This window comes from Aquila chrysaetos, chromosome 5 (genome assembly GCF_900496995.4).
Source record: "Aquila chrysaetos chrysaetos chromosome 5, bAquChr1.4, whole genome shotgun sequence".
NCBI classification, from domain to species: Eukaryota; Metazoa; Chordata; class Aves; order Accipitriformes; family Accipitridae; genus Aquila; species Aquila chrysaetos.
Genome location: NC_044008.1, coordinates 63,085,907 through 63,103,670, shown reverse-complemented (window position 1 = coordinate 63,103,670; position 17,764 = coordinate 63,085,907). Strand labels below are relative to the sequence as shown.

Here is a 17,764-nt window from a genome sequence, read left to right as displayed (position 1 = left end):
CGCACCAAGGCTACTCACCAGGAAAGTACAGCGCAGCAGAGGGTTTAAAACCCACTCACTTACCAATGTAATTCCCAAGCTCCAGACATCTGAGCGGACATCATAGCCTTGCCTGGATGCGCTGGGATCTATCCTTTCAGGCTGAAACAGGAAGAAGGACCAGTCAAACACTGTGCCATGCAGGAAGGAATGAGAAGCACCTGCAAACTTAGAAAAAACTCCAAGTTCATCCCACCTGGCAGAGCCTGGCACAGCCCTAGAGGCAAACCTGTTGCTAGGGCAGCAGACATTCAACCCCAGCAGAGAAAGATGTTAAGGAATCAAACACTGCTTTTATGGAGGTATAGTGTAAAAGGTGATCTGAAATGGCAATTCAGCACAGTCCAATCTTTTTTTTTTTTCCTTTTGTAAAAGCAGCTTGAATAATTGTTACTGTCTATTTATTTAGTTTTGCTTAACTTTGGGATCTCTTTAACACAAAGTCTTGCTTTATCTGTTTTTACAGCGAAGTTGTCCCTAGGGAATCATAAGAACTGGAATAAATGTCTTCTCACCCACCAGCTGAGGGAACTGAGGTTAGCAGCATCTATCAGAACTCTTCTTCCCAACTGTCTGCTGGTCACTAAACCTCAGGAGGTATTAAAAACAATACATTTTAAGAACAGCTCTTCTTTACAAGGTTTTGGGCATCCCTTGAAGGCAACTATGATGTTACAAGGTCTTCAGACACTCAAAAAGTTTTCCATAGAAAACAATACTGACCCAGACATGGGTGATTTGCACCTAAGAGCAAGTTATCCAGAGAGGAGAACCAGTACAAAACAGTTTTATGCTTTGCATGTCATATTTCTGAGAAAAGGTTAATTCTGCCTTCTTTTGTTAAAAATGTAATAATTAAAATGTCAAAAGAAACAGGGTCTCATTCAGGTTTGACTACAACAATGATAAAGAGACCTGAATTGCAATAAAATACTAAATTATCAGGTACAGGAAATACTATGAAAGCCCTCGTGGCTTTGTAAGCTACATTTTTATACAATTTCATGGCAGATGCCAGCTGATGAGTGCCATGCAGTGAATGAAGTCCCTTAATGCAACCTCAACCCTCCAGTGGACCACAGTACAAGACTACCACGTTCCCACAATACCTCCCAGCCCCCAAACCCTCATGGCATTTCTGGTTGCTCTGCCATGCTGCCAGCTCTCCTCTTTGCAGCCCACCACTTACACATGGCTGCCCCAGCTGTGACTGCTTCCAGACCTCTCCCATTCCCTTAGTCACCAGGATCTTCTCCAACAAGGAAACTTGCCCAGGCCATCACCCATGCATACCCATACAGAAAAGGGAGAAGTTTCCACCAAGCTTCAGTGGTTCTACATGTGGCTTCTTCTACAACCTTCTTGTGTCCACTACTCCTCAGTACATGGTATATTGCCTTCCCAGTGCCACTGATGCGTTTTATCATCCTTACTTCCAGTTACAGTATCTGCTTTGAAACAGACTGGCTTCAAAGGCCGTACCCTGAACACACTGCCTTTTTTCCACCCTCCTAGGTCTGTCCTTCACTTTGCTTGCTTATCCTTTGGTTATGGTTTCCATTCATCTTAAACTCATGTATTAGTTATTCCTCTCACAACTTGGATGGATGTTTCAATAATTCTGGCATGCAAAATAATAAAATTACTAAAATTCAACTCTATTAAACATACCATCAGCCCTTCACATGATCATCTTTTAGCTCAGTCAAAACCTATCACATTTATACTGCAGGTAAACACATGCTTCTAACTGCTCACAAGCCAGCATCCTGCCTTTACTGGATGAGTTCAGTCTTTCCATATTGGGTAAACCATATCAAGAGACTACCAAATCAGCTGATAAGGAATTAATAGCCAATATAAGCATTCATTTCTTTAAATATGGGGAACAGAAATCTAATGACAATTTCTCCACAATTTTGTAGTTGAGACAGTGGGAAAAGTATGTGAAAACAGCAAGAGGAGTGAGGATCTGAATGGAAAATGCATATTCCCAGTCCCTGCTACTTGCTTATTTGAAGGTTTGATAAGCAGCAAACATTGAGGACGTGGATGCTCTTGGATGTTTCAGGAGGTTACTGGACCGTTCAGTAAGAAGCAAAACAACTCAAGAAGGAGCCTGTGGGTGAGCATTGGCTCACACTCAGGCTCAGGAAGGACAAGAGGAGCTCAGACTTATAAATCAAAGCTGTGCTCTGCTTGGAAGTAACATACGGAATAACATCACCTAATGGGTACAAAAAAAAATCAAAATGCTCTCAGTGATATATATCTGTGAACAGTCCAAAATATTCATGAGAAAGCAAATGGAAAATGCCAGCAGGAGAAAGGTGGATAGAAGAACATGGCACCAACAACAGACCAGCATTAGATGTGGCACAGCAGGCACCTCCTCTGTCCCCTTGTACAGAAGGTTACAAGCTGAAAAGAAGCTTCCAGGGACTCTCATCAATCACGCTCATGAGTGATGCTGTGTCTACCCTGCCCTGTCTCATGTCACCGGCAGTGTGATGGGCCTGTCCCTCCCCAACAGCCTTGTTTTCTACGGCTCCCATACAGCCCCTCCAGCATTCCCGAGTCTCAGGCCCACGAACAGCCAGATTCCATCAGCCCAGCAGCATGCCCGGTACCATGCTGCTGTGATTGCAGCCCTGCAACACCAGTCCTGCCTTCCCTCTGTGCAAAGCTCTTATTGCATCCTCTTGCCTCCAACCCCTCCTGCCAGACACTGGTGGCTCCTTCTACCTTCTTGGTTCCAGCAGCCAGCAGTGAGAGTGGGTGTGAAGGACATTGAGCTATTCCTTCCCCGTCCATCAGGCACACCACCACTGTGGCCAGCAGGCTACACACAGCCCTGTGGGACACGCCGCCCGTGCGACAGACGCCGGCGTGCAGGAACGGTGGCAGGTGGCCCAGCCCTGCGCGCTGCTGGGGATACATCATGATGTCAGGAGGCTGCCACCAGGGACCAGCCAGCACAGGGCTGCGCAAAATTATGGGGATGCTGGCCTTGCCAGTGCCAGGACTCCCACACCGCAGATCCATAGGGATGTGCTGCAGCAGAGTAGAGCAGTGCACAGACTGCAGGAGGACTCGCTTTCCATGCAGCACAGTGAATTAAAGGGCTGCATGGAGAGTAGGTATTTTGGGCAGGGCGTGAAGTACTAAAAGGCTGTGTGTTACAGGGACTGGTGAGGTAGGTGGCACTGGTGAGACAGTCGACTGAGCAGAGCAAAGACAAGCAACAGGGACTCGGCCCTAGACCGTGGTGGCACAGTTAAAGGGAAAGCAGGATGGACCAAAATAAATCCCATCTAAACACAGAGCAGAAATAATCCTGGGAATTTTCCATGTAGATGGCATGGGAGCAATTAACACCAACAAAGAAGAGTCAGTGTGTCACACTCCAGGCACCTGGAACGAGGGCTGCAGACAAAGCCCAGCTCGTGCCAGGTGTCCTTCTAACGCCAAGCGCGAGGAAAGGAAATGTCTGAGATTGAGACCCACGACTGGATGTGCTGACAGTGCGAAGGGGCAGGGTATGAATGCATCAAAGAAGGGTGCAGGCTGCCACGGGACTTCTCTCTATTTCAGTGTCCACCCAAGCACCAGCATCTTGACTGAAAAACAAGCAGAAGCGGGCAGCACTGATCCTCCCTCTCCTCCAAACCCCCAGCTAAGCAAACACATGCAATTTGGGGTGTGACACAAGGACACACGCACACACGACTCCCTGCAGTCTTCAGCTGTTTCATGTTGCTAAAGAGTAAAGTAGCATTTCTGGGAAAACCCAATTCTTGAAGCTCTGATCTGGATTTTCACTGGTTATATTATCAGGGAATTTTATCCCACATGCACTGCAAATTCAAAACTGCCTCCATGGCATTAAAATGTACATAATAAACTCTTATTTGCTACTTAGGTCAATGCATCCCTAAACTAAAAGAAAATAAAAGGTCACGAGGAGCAAAGAACAACCATAAAGAGCTAAATTTTTGCAATACAAAAAGCAGAACAAAATCTACACAATACAGACTCTCCCTCTGCTCCAACCATGGGAACAGACAGATGCAAGATGGAAGCTACCAGGCTCCGTTGGAGACTATCTTCTCGCACTAAAAAACATGTGAAATGAATGAAGTCCAGGGACCTCCCTGGCTTTGGCTGATGGCAGGAACAAGGTAAAGCACTACACATCTGGAAGCAGGGTTGTGCGGGCTGCAGCATCATCTGCACCAAATTCAGCTGCAAACCAGACAGTGAGCCACGAACTGGGACAGCCAGAGTTAACAGACATTCACTGCTCTGACACAAACTAGCTACAAGTCTTGCACGCAAGAGCCATGGCTCCCTAGCACGCTATTCTGCTGTTGTATTAACTGAAATACCACATGTGTATTTGTTAGGGATGCTCAAGACAAAAATGCCATCTCTCCCACAGTGGTGACCCCATTACCATGGCTTTCTCATTTGGGTGGCAGTGCCCTGTGAGGGGGCTCAGCAAGTGCTCGCAGAAAGAAGTATCTGTCACTGCTCGAGTGACTTGGCTCTCAGGGCCAACTCCAAACTGAAGCCACAGCAAGGAAAGGAGCGATGTCTCTGAACAGCTGCCTGCAAGGTTGTGCAACAGCAATGGAAACCATCTTTAGGACCATAAATAACTAGTTCTGGAAATTCTTCTGCTGTTTAGTAAAGGAAAATGTTGTCACTCACTTTGCGCATTGCTATATTTCTCAAGAATATTCCTACGGTGAAAAACAAGTTGTTCTTCTTTAAGGGCTCTCCCCTACACAGGCCTCTCGCACACTTAACCGGAGCACAGAGCGATGGCCAGTGTTAGTGTCACAGCACGGCCCAGGCTGGGATGTAAGCAATGGGCACAAAGCAGGACAGGCAAGGAGGCACTGACTCGCTGGGCTCTCAGACCTGCTTCTCCTGTCTCCTCCTCCTCCAGAGTGCAAGGATGCTGTGTGCAGCTCCCTCTCATCTGCTCACTGAGACTTCCAGATGTATCATTCCTGCAAGTCCCTTCCCTGACTTCCCTACAGGGCTGGGTTGGCAGTTCAGACCCTGTAAGGCTGAGGAAGAGCCTGACTGCTCACCTCCCCGGGAGATGCTCACTACCAGACCTGTGAACATGACCACCATCTCCCAGAAGAGGAAGTCCTGCTCTGTGAGGTGACTGTCCTCGGGGCCTCGCCATGCTGGTTCTCAAGCAGACCTCGGTGCCCAAGATGCAGCCCTACAGTAGGTGCTGGAGCTCCAAAGAGATGTGAAAATCCATCCACTCACTCCTGCTCTGCTCTACAGGAATTTTCAGAGGCTCTCCCTTAGGTGACAGCAATCTCCCTTTGGTGACACCGAATTCTTCTACTGGCTGCTAAAGAGGTGAGGTGTCTAATTTCATGTGGACCTCAATTTTTATGTGCAGTGAAGCCTAATAAGCTTTCTGGATCTCCTCCTGGGCACGTAGGAGCTCACAGAAGGTGACCTCAGTGCTGCAAAAGCCTGGGTCTAAAAGCACACATGTGAGTCATTCACACGAGCAAGTGAGGCATCACAGTCACACTGTGTTGGGCAAAGGCTTTTCTAAGGTTATACCCTCCCCTCCAGTACTAGGTGGTCGATGAAAAAGCTATTAACGCTTTGTTTTTTCTGCGCTTGTATCACAGCGCCAATCACTACAGGGGTCGTGCAGCATCCTATGCAGCAGGCTACCCTAGTTGCAGGAGGAGACACAGCTCCTCAGCCAGGGTGTGAAGCAGCAGAGCGAAGGACACACAGTGTGATGGGTGGAGGAGCTGACAGGGAAGTGGACAGCACGGGTTCTTCTGTCTGTGCTGGCTAGGTGGACCCACGGCTTCCCCCTGCTCCTCAGTCTACCACCTCTAGGACAGCAGCAGTAACACTGTTACTTCTACACCTACACAGGAGATAAGAGTAGTATTGTCAAAAAACACTTCAGCCAAAATATTCATCCCTGCTTGGACTTTTGAATTCAGACATTCCTTCCAAAATCCCCTCTGTTCTTTGATTTCCTGTCCCTCCCTCTTGCCCAGGTCAGCCACGAAGCCTGTGGCTGCACAGAGATTATCAGCAGAGATCATGTTTCTAGAGAATGGCCTTTCCTCCCCTCCTATTTCCTTTACATATTTACTCTGAGAGAATGTTTAATTTAAAAACTTCTCTAGCAGCATTTTCCAGGTGGAGACATTGGTTTCCGTTCGCATGAGATTACCATCCCCTCCCAGCTGGCTTTCCTAACAGCATTTGAATTCCTTGATCTCAACATCAGGAAGATCGCAGAAATGGGATGGACTGGTAGACGGGTGACGCTTGCTAGGCACAGGAGGATTGGCAGGAACATTAATGAAGGCAGCGAGGTCCTTTTGGGCTTAGCACAGCATATTCTCAACTACCTTATTCATCTTGTTAAAAAAGTTAAATGTGTGGCTGTAGTAAACTTGGACTAGTGCAGTGCATTGTGTGGACTGCAACTAAATCAAGCATCAATAATTTGCAGTAGTAAATGGCTTCACTGATAGAGTTCAGAATGTAACTGTTGTTAAAAGGACTCTATTGAGTGGGAAAGGAAGGATTTATAATGGGACCTCAAAGGTGACCTTCCTTGGCCTACTGCTAATAATATCCAAGAAAATATAAAATTAGTGTTGCTAAATTCTGCATATTATAAAAATATTGCTAATGTGATAAATAAGGGTTCCTGAAGAACTAGTGTGATTTGAATGTTTGGTAAGCTGGGGTCTGGCTGGATGCTGACTCACTCAACCAGACACAGAAAACGCAGCACTCTGGGGTGACAGACAGGCTCCTAGAAAAGGACAGGAGAGCATGAAATCCCAGAGGACCATCACTATTAAAGGCGTGTAGCTGGGATGATGCGCTAGGAACCACAGCTCTTATTATACACTCCACAGGACATACAAACATTGGAAGTTTGCTCAATTTCAGGGTCCACGTTTGTAAAAGGATGCTAAAAAAATGGGGGGGTTATAGCACAGCCATAAAATACAATCCAATCTGCCTTAAGGGCATAAGCTGCTCAGTCCCTAATCTCCTCAAAGAAAAGCTTAAGAGGCGACTACATCAGAGTCAGTAAGTACCTCCTGGGGAAAGAGGCTGTGGCAAGTAAAGGACTACTTAATTCTGCAAACAATGTAGAAACAAGAGCCCAGAGCCATCCATTAAAACAAGACTTACTTGTATTAAAAAGATAGTATTAGGAGCATAATTAATGACCAGGACAACTTCATGGGCCCTATGATAAATTCTCCAGCACTTGAAGAGGCCATCTTTAACTCAGGACTTTGGAGGTCTTCTCCATCTGGCTTTGTTTTGGAAGACCACCCTCCAGTACCCCAGACACATCCCCTCAGTGCCATCCCCACCGCTGCTTCCAAGAACTGTATTAGGTTAACAGGGCCAAGCTCCAGAGCGGCAGCAGTTTTGGAGGGCTGTAAGGTATCATTTCAGCCCCGCTATGTAACTTTGTCACAGAACCTCACTGAGGGCCTGCAATTTTGGTGGGCATGCTCTAGAAGTCCTTGAAGTAGGTAGTTACAAAGGACTGAATTGTAGGGAGCCCAGTTATTTTTCCATAGCCTGAATGCCTAACCAACAGGCATGCTTTCAAACACATACTGAAAAGAAAAGGAGTCCAGCAGGAGGCAGTGCAAGGGGATGACATCCGATCGTAGAGGACAATATGATGCAGCAGAGAAAGAGAACCAAGAGGGTGTCTACAGATGAAGTTACACATGTCCTAACCAGAAATCAAGCATAACAAAATGCAGATGGTCATCAGCAAAGGTGAATCATTGTGTAGCAACTCAGATAGGGCCAGGCTGGAGTCACTAGTAGTTTGAGCCTTAAAATCTGTTTTCTCTTTCTTAAAGATCTCTTCCATTCAGTCAGAAGCTGTTGGTCTGGGTACAGGATCAGGAGGCTTCCCTAGCTGTGTTCAATTGTCTCTCCTTCTGGCCTCATCACCCGCGAAAGTTTGCACCTGCAAAGCACAGCCCTCACCCCCCAGGTCCAGTCCTGACCCCGGTCCTTCCCACATTATGGGAAATAGGAGCTCCACGAAGGTTTGAGTACTTGGTCCTGAACCCTCCTGCCACGGCCCTCGTGCCCTGCCTGCTCCACTGCCAAGGGTCATGCCGCAGCAGGGAACAGATGGAGGAGGTGGAGGCCGGACTTGGTTGCATCCAGACAGCGGTGCCAGGGTAGCCGTCAGGGGAGGCTGGGGTGCTGCCGAGCGGCTCCAGCAGCCCCCCAGCCTGCGCCGAGCGTGCGGCAGGCATGCAGGGCGCTCCCACGCTTGGTAGGAAAAGGCTCGGCACAGGGGTGGAGAATCCCCCTGCAAATCCCTGTGGGTACTCCTGAAGCAGAATCCCCCCCCAGCCTCACCCACACGAGTGGCGAGAGCCAAACAGGCTCAGGGAGGACAGGAGGCTCACACCTGCGGACCTGGGGCCTGCCCAGCCCTTCGCTCCCTCTCCCCACACCTGACCCTGCCCTAAGGAGCCTCATCCATCCCTCTCTGCATCTTCACTGCCCTGATGATCATGTTCTGCTATTTATGGCTTCCAATTAGCCACCTCGCAGCTAATCGCAGCTGCGGGGGCTACCCTGGGCCACCCCAGCACAGCCAGCTGTGCCCCACGCAGAGCAAACCCACGGCAAGCAGGAGCGGCCTGCTGTTTCCAGCTGAACCTCCAATGCCTCCCAAGGGCAACGATCTCCCAAACCTGACTTTTAGGCACTTCCAACGTAAATCCCAGTGGCCAAAATGACTTTTTCCCCCCCGTTTCAATACTCTCCTCCACAAAACTCACATCTTGCCCGCGATACTTCTGGCCGAGTGGTCTGCTTACACAGGCAGCTGCTGACATGCTTCCCTAGGTTTATATAAACTGCCTGTGCAGACAAGCATCTAAACGGGTGAGGAGGAAAATCCTGTCCTGCTGCGTCCCCGGCAGGATGGGGGTGGAAGTGCCAACGCAAAGACATGAGCTCAGTGCTGCAGTGGAGCTGCTCGGCATGGGCTCTGCGCCACGTGATGTAAGGAGCCAAGTTTGGACTGGAGAAGTCCCACGCTGGGCGAACCTCACAGGCAATTTTAGTCGATGAATGAGTAAGCTGAGGTTATGTTCTCAGCTGAAACCCCTGAAGCACGCGGGTGACAGCAGCAGCACACGAGCAGAGAGGGCTGCGCTCAGAGCTCAGGCATCTCCCCCGGCATTCGCTACGCCGCGGGCGGCAGAGCCTGGATCCAGTCTGCGCTGCTTGCAGAGGGACAGTGCCACATGTCTCCCAGTCTCCTCCCAGATTCGTTTTCTCAGTCATAAAAATTATGGCTGGGTGCCAAGATTCAGATGAAAAAAAAAAAAAAGTCCAACACACAGCAATATTCAGGAGCATCCAAGAGGATTTTAGCTGCATGAATTCAAACCAACAGCCTGCCTGTTCAGATAAATGAATGACTGAGCCTGATGAAAACCTGGGCATTGGCTCAGGAATGTGAAGCTGAAACAGAGGCTCTTGCTGCAGCTCTGCTTGGGTAAAGGATTCAGAGAGCTCCTGCATCCCTGCAGCCTCTCCCTCCATGTGCACAGGGAGGCTGGAAGAGCCCGGCTCAGAGCCATCTCTGTCACCTGGTTTGGGAATTTTCCCTTCTCCATGCATGGCCTGAACTCTGCATGAGCCATCCGAGCACAGGGACACAGCCTACACCCAGCCCTGGATGTTGAGCCCAGCAGCGACTGCCCATCTTTGCCAGGGAGAAATGAGGAGCAGGAAACACATCCTGAGCACTGGTCTGCAGCAGCACTGCAGCGACAGGGCTCTGCACTGGCCCTCTACTCCTGCATAGGCAGGGACAAGCAGAACTGTGTTTGCTGGGTCACAGGTCATGCATTAGCACCAAGAAGGCTGCTCTGTACACCGCAGCACTGCACATCCCGTGGTCCACCCCCTCATCTTGACAACTCTTCAGGGAGAGCCCAGCGGGCAGCCCTGGGGAGGGTGGGCAAAGTGGCACAGGGCACTGGCACTCAGGCACAGCTGCAGCTTGCAGTGGGCAGCTCCCAGGTGACCTGGGAAAAGGACCTGAGGGACCAAGGACACATGTGACACCATCAAACTCTGCCCCTGGAGGGGTCCCAAAGGAGCAGGGCAGGGCAGGACATCTGGCATCACGCTGGCTGGGTCCTCCCCTACCTAAACCAGGCGCTTCCAGTCTCATTCCTCCTCTCTGACACAGAAACTGGGTTCACTTGAGCATTAAATAGGCAAAAAGCAGTAATGCCACAAGGAGCACCAGCTTCAGCATGGCTCACACAGCCTCCCCTCCCACCCAAATCAGCAGCACCCACCGCAGCAAGAGGCAATGCAGGGATCGCCAGGGAGCAGCAGAGTGGGTGGACAAGGGGCTGGCTGGGAGCAATCTCACCCCCACTGCCGGTTTACGGCTGTCGTGAGCATGCTGTGAAACCTCACCTACAGCAAACACAGGATGATGGCATCGGCACAGGTCTCTGGAGGGCTCAGCAAAGAGCCCAGTCTGCTCCGGGGGCTGGCTGCCACCTGGGGCAGCACGGGGGCTCGGTCTTTCCTTTCTTTCTTTCAGAGAACACAAGGCATCAACATGTATGCCTTTACTTCAATATAAAGATCACAGGGGAATTCAAAGCCAAAAGCAAAACAACTCCAGCACTGGCAGCTCCAAGGCTGATACGCTGCTTTCTGTGGCAGCTCTAACAATTTGGTTAAGCCGCACAGCACTTGCTTAGCAGCTGGACATGGCTCCTGCTGCCTAATCAGACTGCTCACAGTCAAGCCGACTGACATCCAACGCTATTGTTATCAATGGCTACTTGGGGACCTAGGTCCAGTGAACACGGTGTTACCAGGTTCCTTCAGTGGGCAAGTGCTCATGCTACAAGAATTACTGCAAGTGCCATGGGCCAAGTGGGCCTTGCAGAGCAACACGCTTTCATCGTCAGGGAGCATCATCCAGCAGCCCTTATCAGACCCTCCCTGGCTGAACACAGCTAATGCCCTTTGCCTGTTTTACACTAAAAAAAAATAACACTGTCTTCCTTTTGAAAGGAGTGTGACTGGCCTGACTGCTTCCCAGTATATTCAGGTTTGACCACAGCATCACGACAGCCATCAGCCCCTGCTGGCTTGGAGAAAGAGCTGGCAGATGAGCCTGTGTGCTGGGGACATCTCCCCATTTCCCAGGCTTCCCGGTACGTGGAAATGCTCATGTACTTGGAGAGGAGTCACTGAATCAGGAGAGCAGAAGGGAAGAGGCCAGCCGTCTCCCACACCACTTGCCAGCTGCTGGCTTGTCCCACAAACCATGTACCATTCCAAGCCTCTTAAAAACACAAACTGAATTGAAACACTTTTGCTCACTTAAAAATCCAACAGAGTCTGGAGCTGGTGATGGAGATCCACAAATTCCAGAGCAGAGTGCATATGCACAGACAGGGAGGAAAACCAAGGAGCTATCGGAAGCACTCACCCACCGAAGTCCCAGGGGAAATGAAGCAGCGCAGCTATTTACAGACATGCCAGTAACTGTCATGTCGTAACTAAACCAACAGCCTGAGCAAAGCTAACCATCTACCCACGGTTCTAAGAAAAAGTGGGAACATTAATTCCTGTAATTATAGCCCACTGAACTTGGGAGGGGAAAAGGAGAGAGCAATTTTTCAAGAGCCCTATTTACAGACCTGATACACATCTCAGAGGACAGGGAAAAGTCAACAAGAGCCATAACTCCACGGAGTGATGCTATCAGAAGTGCCTGCAGTCTGAGATGCAAATACCCAGCCTTGGGTCAGGCTAGCTCAGACTGCACTGGCTCCCATCCCCTCCTCGGGCACCTCTCTTTGCTGCTGCCCTCAGCATCCCATGCCCCACCAACACAACAAATTGGGCAGCTCTGACTGATCCTCTTCCCTGTGGGGAGCTCCATGCACTTGCCAAAATTGCTCAGAGCAGAGACATGCCTCTGCCCTCTCTGCAGCCTCACAAGGTCTTTATTTAAACAAACTGCCCCATTTCACTAAGTTACATAGGTCTGGAGCTTGCACAGACTTTGCTGTACCACAGTACTGGTCTCCAATAACAGAACTCATCTGTAATATTCTGTCCAGCTCACTGACTAACTAGCTCTGCTATGAGGACAGTGAAAATAAAAGGTCAAATGCTCCAAAATTCAGACTCTGTGCTTGCACAGATCAGAATTGGGGCAGACAGGTTTTGCCTTGGACACCACCGTTAGACAAAAGCCATATGAGAGTCGTTACCTGGACCAGATGGGCACTGTACCTTAAAAGACAGAGATACTCCTTTTTTGTTTCCTTGGTGGTAGATAAAAAGAGTTCAGAAAACAGTATTTTTCAGCATATAGAGCCATAAGATAAGTAATGAGAGTTAAATATATCCACTGAAATGAAAGTTACATTGACAGCAGCAGACACACAGCTCCCTGCACAAGGTATCCTCAGCTCACATGAAACCAAGAGACACAGCACAATGCACAGAAGTGTTTAAAACCCTCATACAGCTTTGAAAATCACCACCACAGTTTTTCTCCCTGGGGTGGGGGGGGGAAGCAAACAAACAGGACAGACTCCCAGGAGCCACAGCTCAGCCCGAGCAATTTCCATGCAGCTGCTCTGTTACCGCTGCTCTCCAGAATCACATTCTCCTGGAATTAAGTTACGGCACACTTTGGAATTAAAGTGGTTTGCAAAAATCACTATAATTCCGCTCTGCAATAACTCCTGTGACATAATCTTACCGTAGCGAATGGATTTCTTGCAGACCAAGAAAAACCCGCACCCCAACGGCACTGCCTCCCCCCATGCAGTGTTTGTTTTGGAGCATGAGCAGGCACTGCTGGAAGGCACAGAGAAGCTCTCCGCTCCAGCACCACAGCACTGGCAGCAGCAGAGGAACCCAGCTAAAAAAAAGGGAATTTGGCCACTGTGCCACAGCCTGGATGCCTTCACTGACACTGCCAGAAGCAGCGCTCACTCCAGAGCTCAGTTTCATCTGGGAAGGGGGTGCTCATCCCATGGGAAACAGGCTGACACTTCAGTCAGACGACAGGCAGGCCCATGCTGAGCCAGGCCTACCGAAGGAGGGTAAGATCCTGCACAGCCCACAGCCATGCCAGCTCCCCGCTGTCCAGCTCATCCCCACTCACCGCCATGTACGGCCGGCACCCTGCATCCCGCGTTTTAGCAATGGAGTCCACAAGCTGCCCGCTAATGCCAAAGTCACAGAGTTTAATGTTTCCATTTCTGTCCAGAAGAATATTGGAAGGTTTGATGTCTGCAAGGCGAAGAAATTTAAATCAGTAAGTCACAGCTGGAGGTTTCAATTTCAAGAACAGCAGCTGCAGAGAATCAACACCAGCAGTGCTGCACAATTGCCATTGCCCCTTGGCAGGCGGTGACTGGATGCTCTCACTGCTGCTGAGGGTCCTGACTGGGAGCAAGAGGAGATGGAGCCAGCCCCAAAGATGCCACGTACCCGGAGGCAGAGGCAGACACCCAACCACCTTGAAATCATGCTTTTATGGAAAAGCACAGACCAAATGGGCAATGAAACAGCCACTGGGGACACACTGGTGCAAAACCTGTACTCACACTCACGGTACTACACATGCTAATTACACTTTGACTTGAAGCAAAGGCTGCTTAAAATTCTTGCAATTATTTTTGTAGGCAAGAAGACATGAACTCACCTCTGTGAATGATTTTCAAGTTTTCTTTTAAGTGGTTTAGTGCTTTCACAGTCTAGGAAAGAAAAACAGATGAAAAATAAGCAAATGTCCTAAGATTCCTGTGATTATTAAACTTCTGGAGCACCAAGAACAGGGGGAAAAAGCATTTAATATGTTGAGATATCAATGCTGTAATATGCCATATAATAAAAGCATTTTTCTCCCAACCTTTCCTGCAAACAGAAGGTGAAATAAGAGAGGGCATGTGCTTAAGTAAATATATACCACCTGTAACCTAGAAAGATCACACTCTGGGAGAAGGGAGCAAGGGGTGAAGTCACACAATTTCTGATGTTAATTATCTTAAGCAATAACTTATTTCAAACCCTATGCTGTACTTTTTCAGCAGGTAACAACTGTTCCCGTTCCACTGGCTGAGCAGCAACAGTGTGGGGAGCAGCAGAGGCTGTTCTGATTTTATCATTTACCATCAAGAGACACTTAGGGAGCTTGATTTCACAGGATGATTTAAAAAAAAACCCTGAAAGCTCACTATTTTAATTCGTTTTGCTTTTGCTGAAAAGATCATCAAAACCTATGACCAAAAGACTGCCTTGAAGATGATGGCAAGAAGGTGTTCGTGTTGTGCTGCAAAGCTCTCTGAAGCTGTGCTACTGTAAGGATGAAGTCTAGCACCGAGGAACAACTCCCAAAGACTGGTCCTTCCTGCTTGCCCAACCCCATGTTCAAGTGTTTAGGTAATTAAAAGCTCTGGCAGGCTCTGACGCAGCTGAAGTGCTGTCTCCTCCTCACCGCCCACCTTGGTCCTCCAGTGCAGGTTTCTGCTCTGGCAGCAGAAGCTACTGCGTCTCTCCGAACAACAGCATCAACTGATTTTTAGGCGGGCCCACAGTGGAATGAGACTGGATGGCCTCCTTGGACCTGAGCTTCAGCAAGAGAAAGCCAGCTTTCATTTTAGTGAATGTTGGTTTAAATCCCAGCTGACCCTGCCAGAGGCTTCTGCCCGCACCCTCAAGCGGGTGAAGCAGAAGCTCACAGCTCTTCAACCTGGGGTAGAAGAGCTCTAACATGAAATATAGGGTGGTTGGTGGAGCACACCGAGCTGTGAGCTGCAGCACATACCCCACCTGCACATAATGGGGCTACCAGGGTAGTGTACATGTAGACCTTCTGGACCTGGATGCCCTCAAGGTCTAAGATCCTTAGGGCCAGTATTCTCATACTAGAGTTATTAAATGCTGTTCCTCATTTGTTTTCTAGAAAAAAGTGGACAGAAATGAACCCTAGACCACAAGATCTAGTCAGAATCTGTCTTAGCTCCTAAAGCCAGTCTGTACAGAGGACCTCCCTTGGGAGCTGCTGGGGCTGGGCTGCCTTCAGGTGCAGCATGAAGGAAGGAGAGCAGCGTTCAACGAGCAGCCCACGACTTCCTACACAGCACAAGTGGGCTTCACATCCTCAGATCTGTTGTGGGTATCAGGTATGGAAAATTTTAGATTACTCAGTCAATCCATCACTCAGTCCCAGGTCAGAAACAACCAATGTGGCCATTTTCCTGGCTAGGAGTTAAAGCTTTGGTGCGCTTTCAAAGCTTGCTGTCTGCACAGGGTAAGTAGAGAAACTCCCTTTGAGAGCTTCAAAGCACATTTCAAGTCTCTGTCCAAATTATCTTAATCAGGCAAACACCTTGCAAGGTCTGTCTGAGCCAAAATGTGGGCCAGTGTGTCTCTAATACCCTGCAAACCCTAAAATGATCTCCTTCTCTTTCCCCCCCAGAATTACATGTAACTCCAAGCAGACTACTCTGGACGGACAGACCTTATCAAGCCATCTCTTGTCTACATCTCAAGCCTTGCTTTGGACAGTAATGCATTTAGTTGGTTGGTGGTAAGATGATGCATCCCATGGGCTGCAAAACAGCCATCAGCTGCCTTTGATAGGATTTTCAGTCTTGGCTATAAACATCTAAATACATGACAGTGCATGAGCCGTCCAGGCAGGCTGTTATCTGTAAGAAATGGCAGCAGGTTCAGGTAGGCTCAACATTTTATAAAGATGCCCCTAAGAAGAGTGAAGAAGGTTTTCTCCAAAGATCTGGCCCTGAGCAGAATTTGCCCATATTCTTTCACGAGGTCAGGGTTTGCGACTTGTTGAGCACCGTTGCATCACTCTGACAGCTCAGGACATCAGCTTACTGCGGCATTCACCTGCTGGAGCTGATGCAGAGGCAGTTTGCCCATCTGTCACCAACATGGCATGGCTCCAGCATTCGCTCACATTTTCCCCATTACTCCTGAATGGTGCTCCACTTCTGCAGCTTTTCATCTTCCAGCAGCCTCGCTAAACTAACTCGTTTGGCTTGGTCTTGACTTTTTATTGGGCCAGGACTTCCAGGGTAAGTCAAGAAAACATCAGCCAGGTTCTCCACCTGCTGAAGACTCCCTTTTACTTTTGGGAGCCTTTGCACAAGGCTACCAGAGGTTTCTCTGGACTGGAGTGGCCCAGCATCCCTTGCAGAAATCCAAGAGACCTGACATTTTTATGGGCAGCAGCAGGACAGAGATTTTGGGATACCCTTCAACACCCCTTCCTCCATAGCCCAAACCCAAAAGTTTGTTTTGCAGGGATATGACCTTGTCCTTGCATTTAGGCAACTAAGGGCTCATTTTGCAACAGCCAAGGATAATTTTACAGGGCTCGTTAAACAGAGACAGTGGGCTTCATGTAGCAGGGCTGCACTCAGATACCCTGGGTGGGATTCATCTCACTTCACCACCTAAGGCACCACGAGATGGGAACTCAGCTCCCACACAGAGGCACCAACCTCTCTCCACTGACTCAAGAGAGAGGGTAGGCAATTCACTGAGACCAGACCCTTACTCTCAAACAGTTTGGTGGGGTTCACATGTCCTGGCTATAAATGCCCAATCCCTTGTTCCCTTTACAAACAAGGGAAGGGGAGACAGCTCGTCTATTTTAGGCACCTTCCTTGGGATAAGATGACCTGTGTCTAGCTTCCACTGATGCCACCACCAGTGCACATGAAGCAATCCCTGAGGACGGGTCTGGTGCCTATGCTGTTCGTGCCCATGTTTAAGCAGACAGAGCAGGAAGCTGGTCCTGGGGTCTCTTTATGAACTGATTACAGACCCCAGCACCTGGTTTTCTGTCATGAAATACACTGTGGAAAATTCAGAGTATACTCAAGGATCATTAAAAGCGTGGTGCAATACAACAGCAGCAGCTCTGCTGCGTGCAGATCAACCAGCTTTCTCACATGTGAGTGAAAGAGATCTGAATTTTTCACGTTAGCTTCAAAAACATACACAAAAAAGTTTAACAAAATACTCACAGCTAAAGTGATTTTGCCTAGGATTTCTTCTGGAATAACATCATCTAATACACTATATACATATTTGTAAAACTTATCAAACGAGGTAGACATGAGCTCCATACAGATCCAACAGTCACCCTGGAAAGAGAAAAGAATCTGTGTTACTGTCAAGATAAAAATGAGAAACAAAAATCCAGAGAGCATAAAGAGAACCCTTGAATCCAACAAAATACATTAGCAGCAACATGCATTTGACAGGAAGGGTAGAATTCATCTTGATTAATTTAACAATGGAAGACTTGCCCCTATACGCACCTCTCCCTGACTCCATTCACCAGCAGAGGCATCTAGCTGACCAGCACAGACCTAATATTACATTTTAGATGCCTGAACCTAGATGAATCCAAGCCTCAAAAAGTTTGGCTCTCCAGAAAGCTGCAGGCACAGTGAAACACCAGCATGCACGGTAAGACTAAAAAAAATCCCTTCAGTTTATGACTACCCTGCAGAGGACAGAAGACATTTCACACAACATTCGGAGATATCATCTAAGCAAGAGAAAATGAAAATAAACCCAAGTATGTGGGGGGTTTTGTTGA

At 48.6% G+C, this 17,764-nt stretch overlaps 1 protein-coding gene across 5 annotated transcripts in view; it reads right to left on the bottom strand.

Moving 5' to 3' along the window:
* Positions 1 to 17,764, bottom strand: part of MAP2K4 (mitogen-activated protein kinase kinase 4) — a 108,008-nt gene that overhangs the window by 9,058 nt on the left and 81,186 nt on the right. For all 5 annotated transcript variants that reach the window (XM_030013726.2, XM_030013727.2, XM_030013728.2 and 2 more), the window contains 4 exons: positions 17,184 to 17,303; positions 13,832 to 13,883; positions 13,289 to 13,416; positions 64 to 141 (listed from right to left, as the gene is read on the bottom strand). In XM_030013726.2, coding sequence (XP_029869586.1) covers positions 64 to 141; positions 13,289 to 13,416; positions 13,832 to 13,883; positions 17,184 to 17,303 — 378 coding nt within the window. The remainder of the gene's footprint in view (positions 1 to 63; positions 142 to 13,288; positions 13,417 to 13,831; positions 13,884 to 17,183; positions 17,304 to 17,764) is intronic.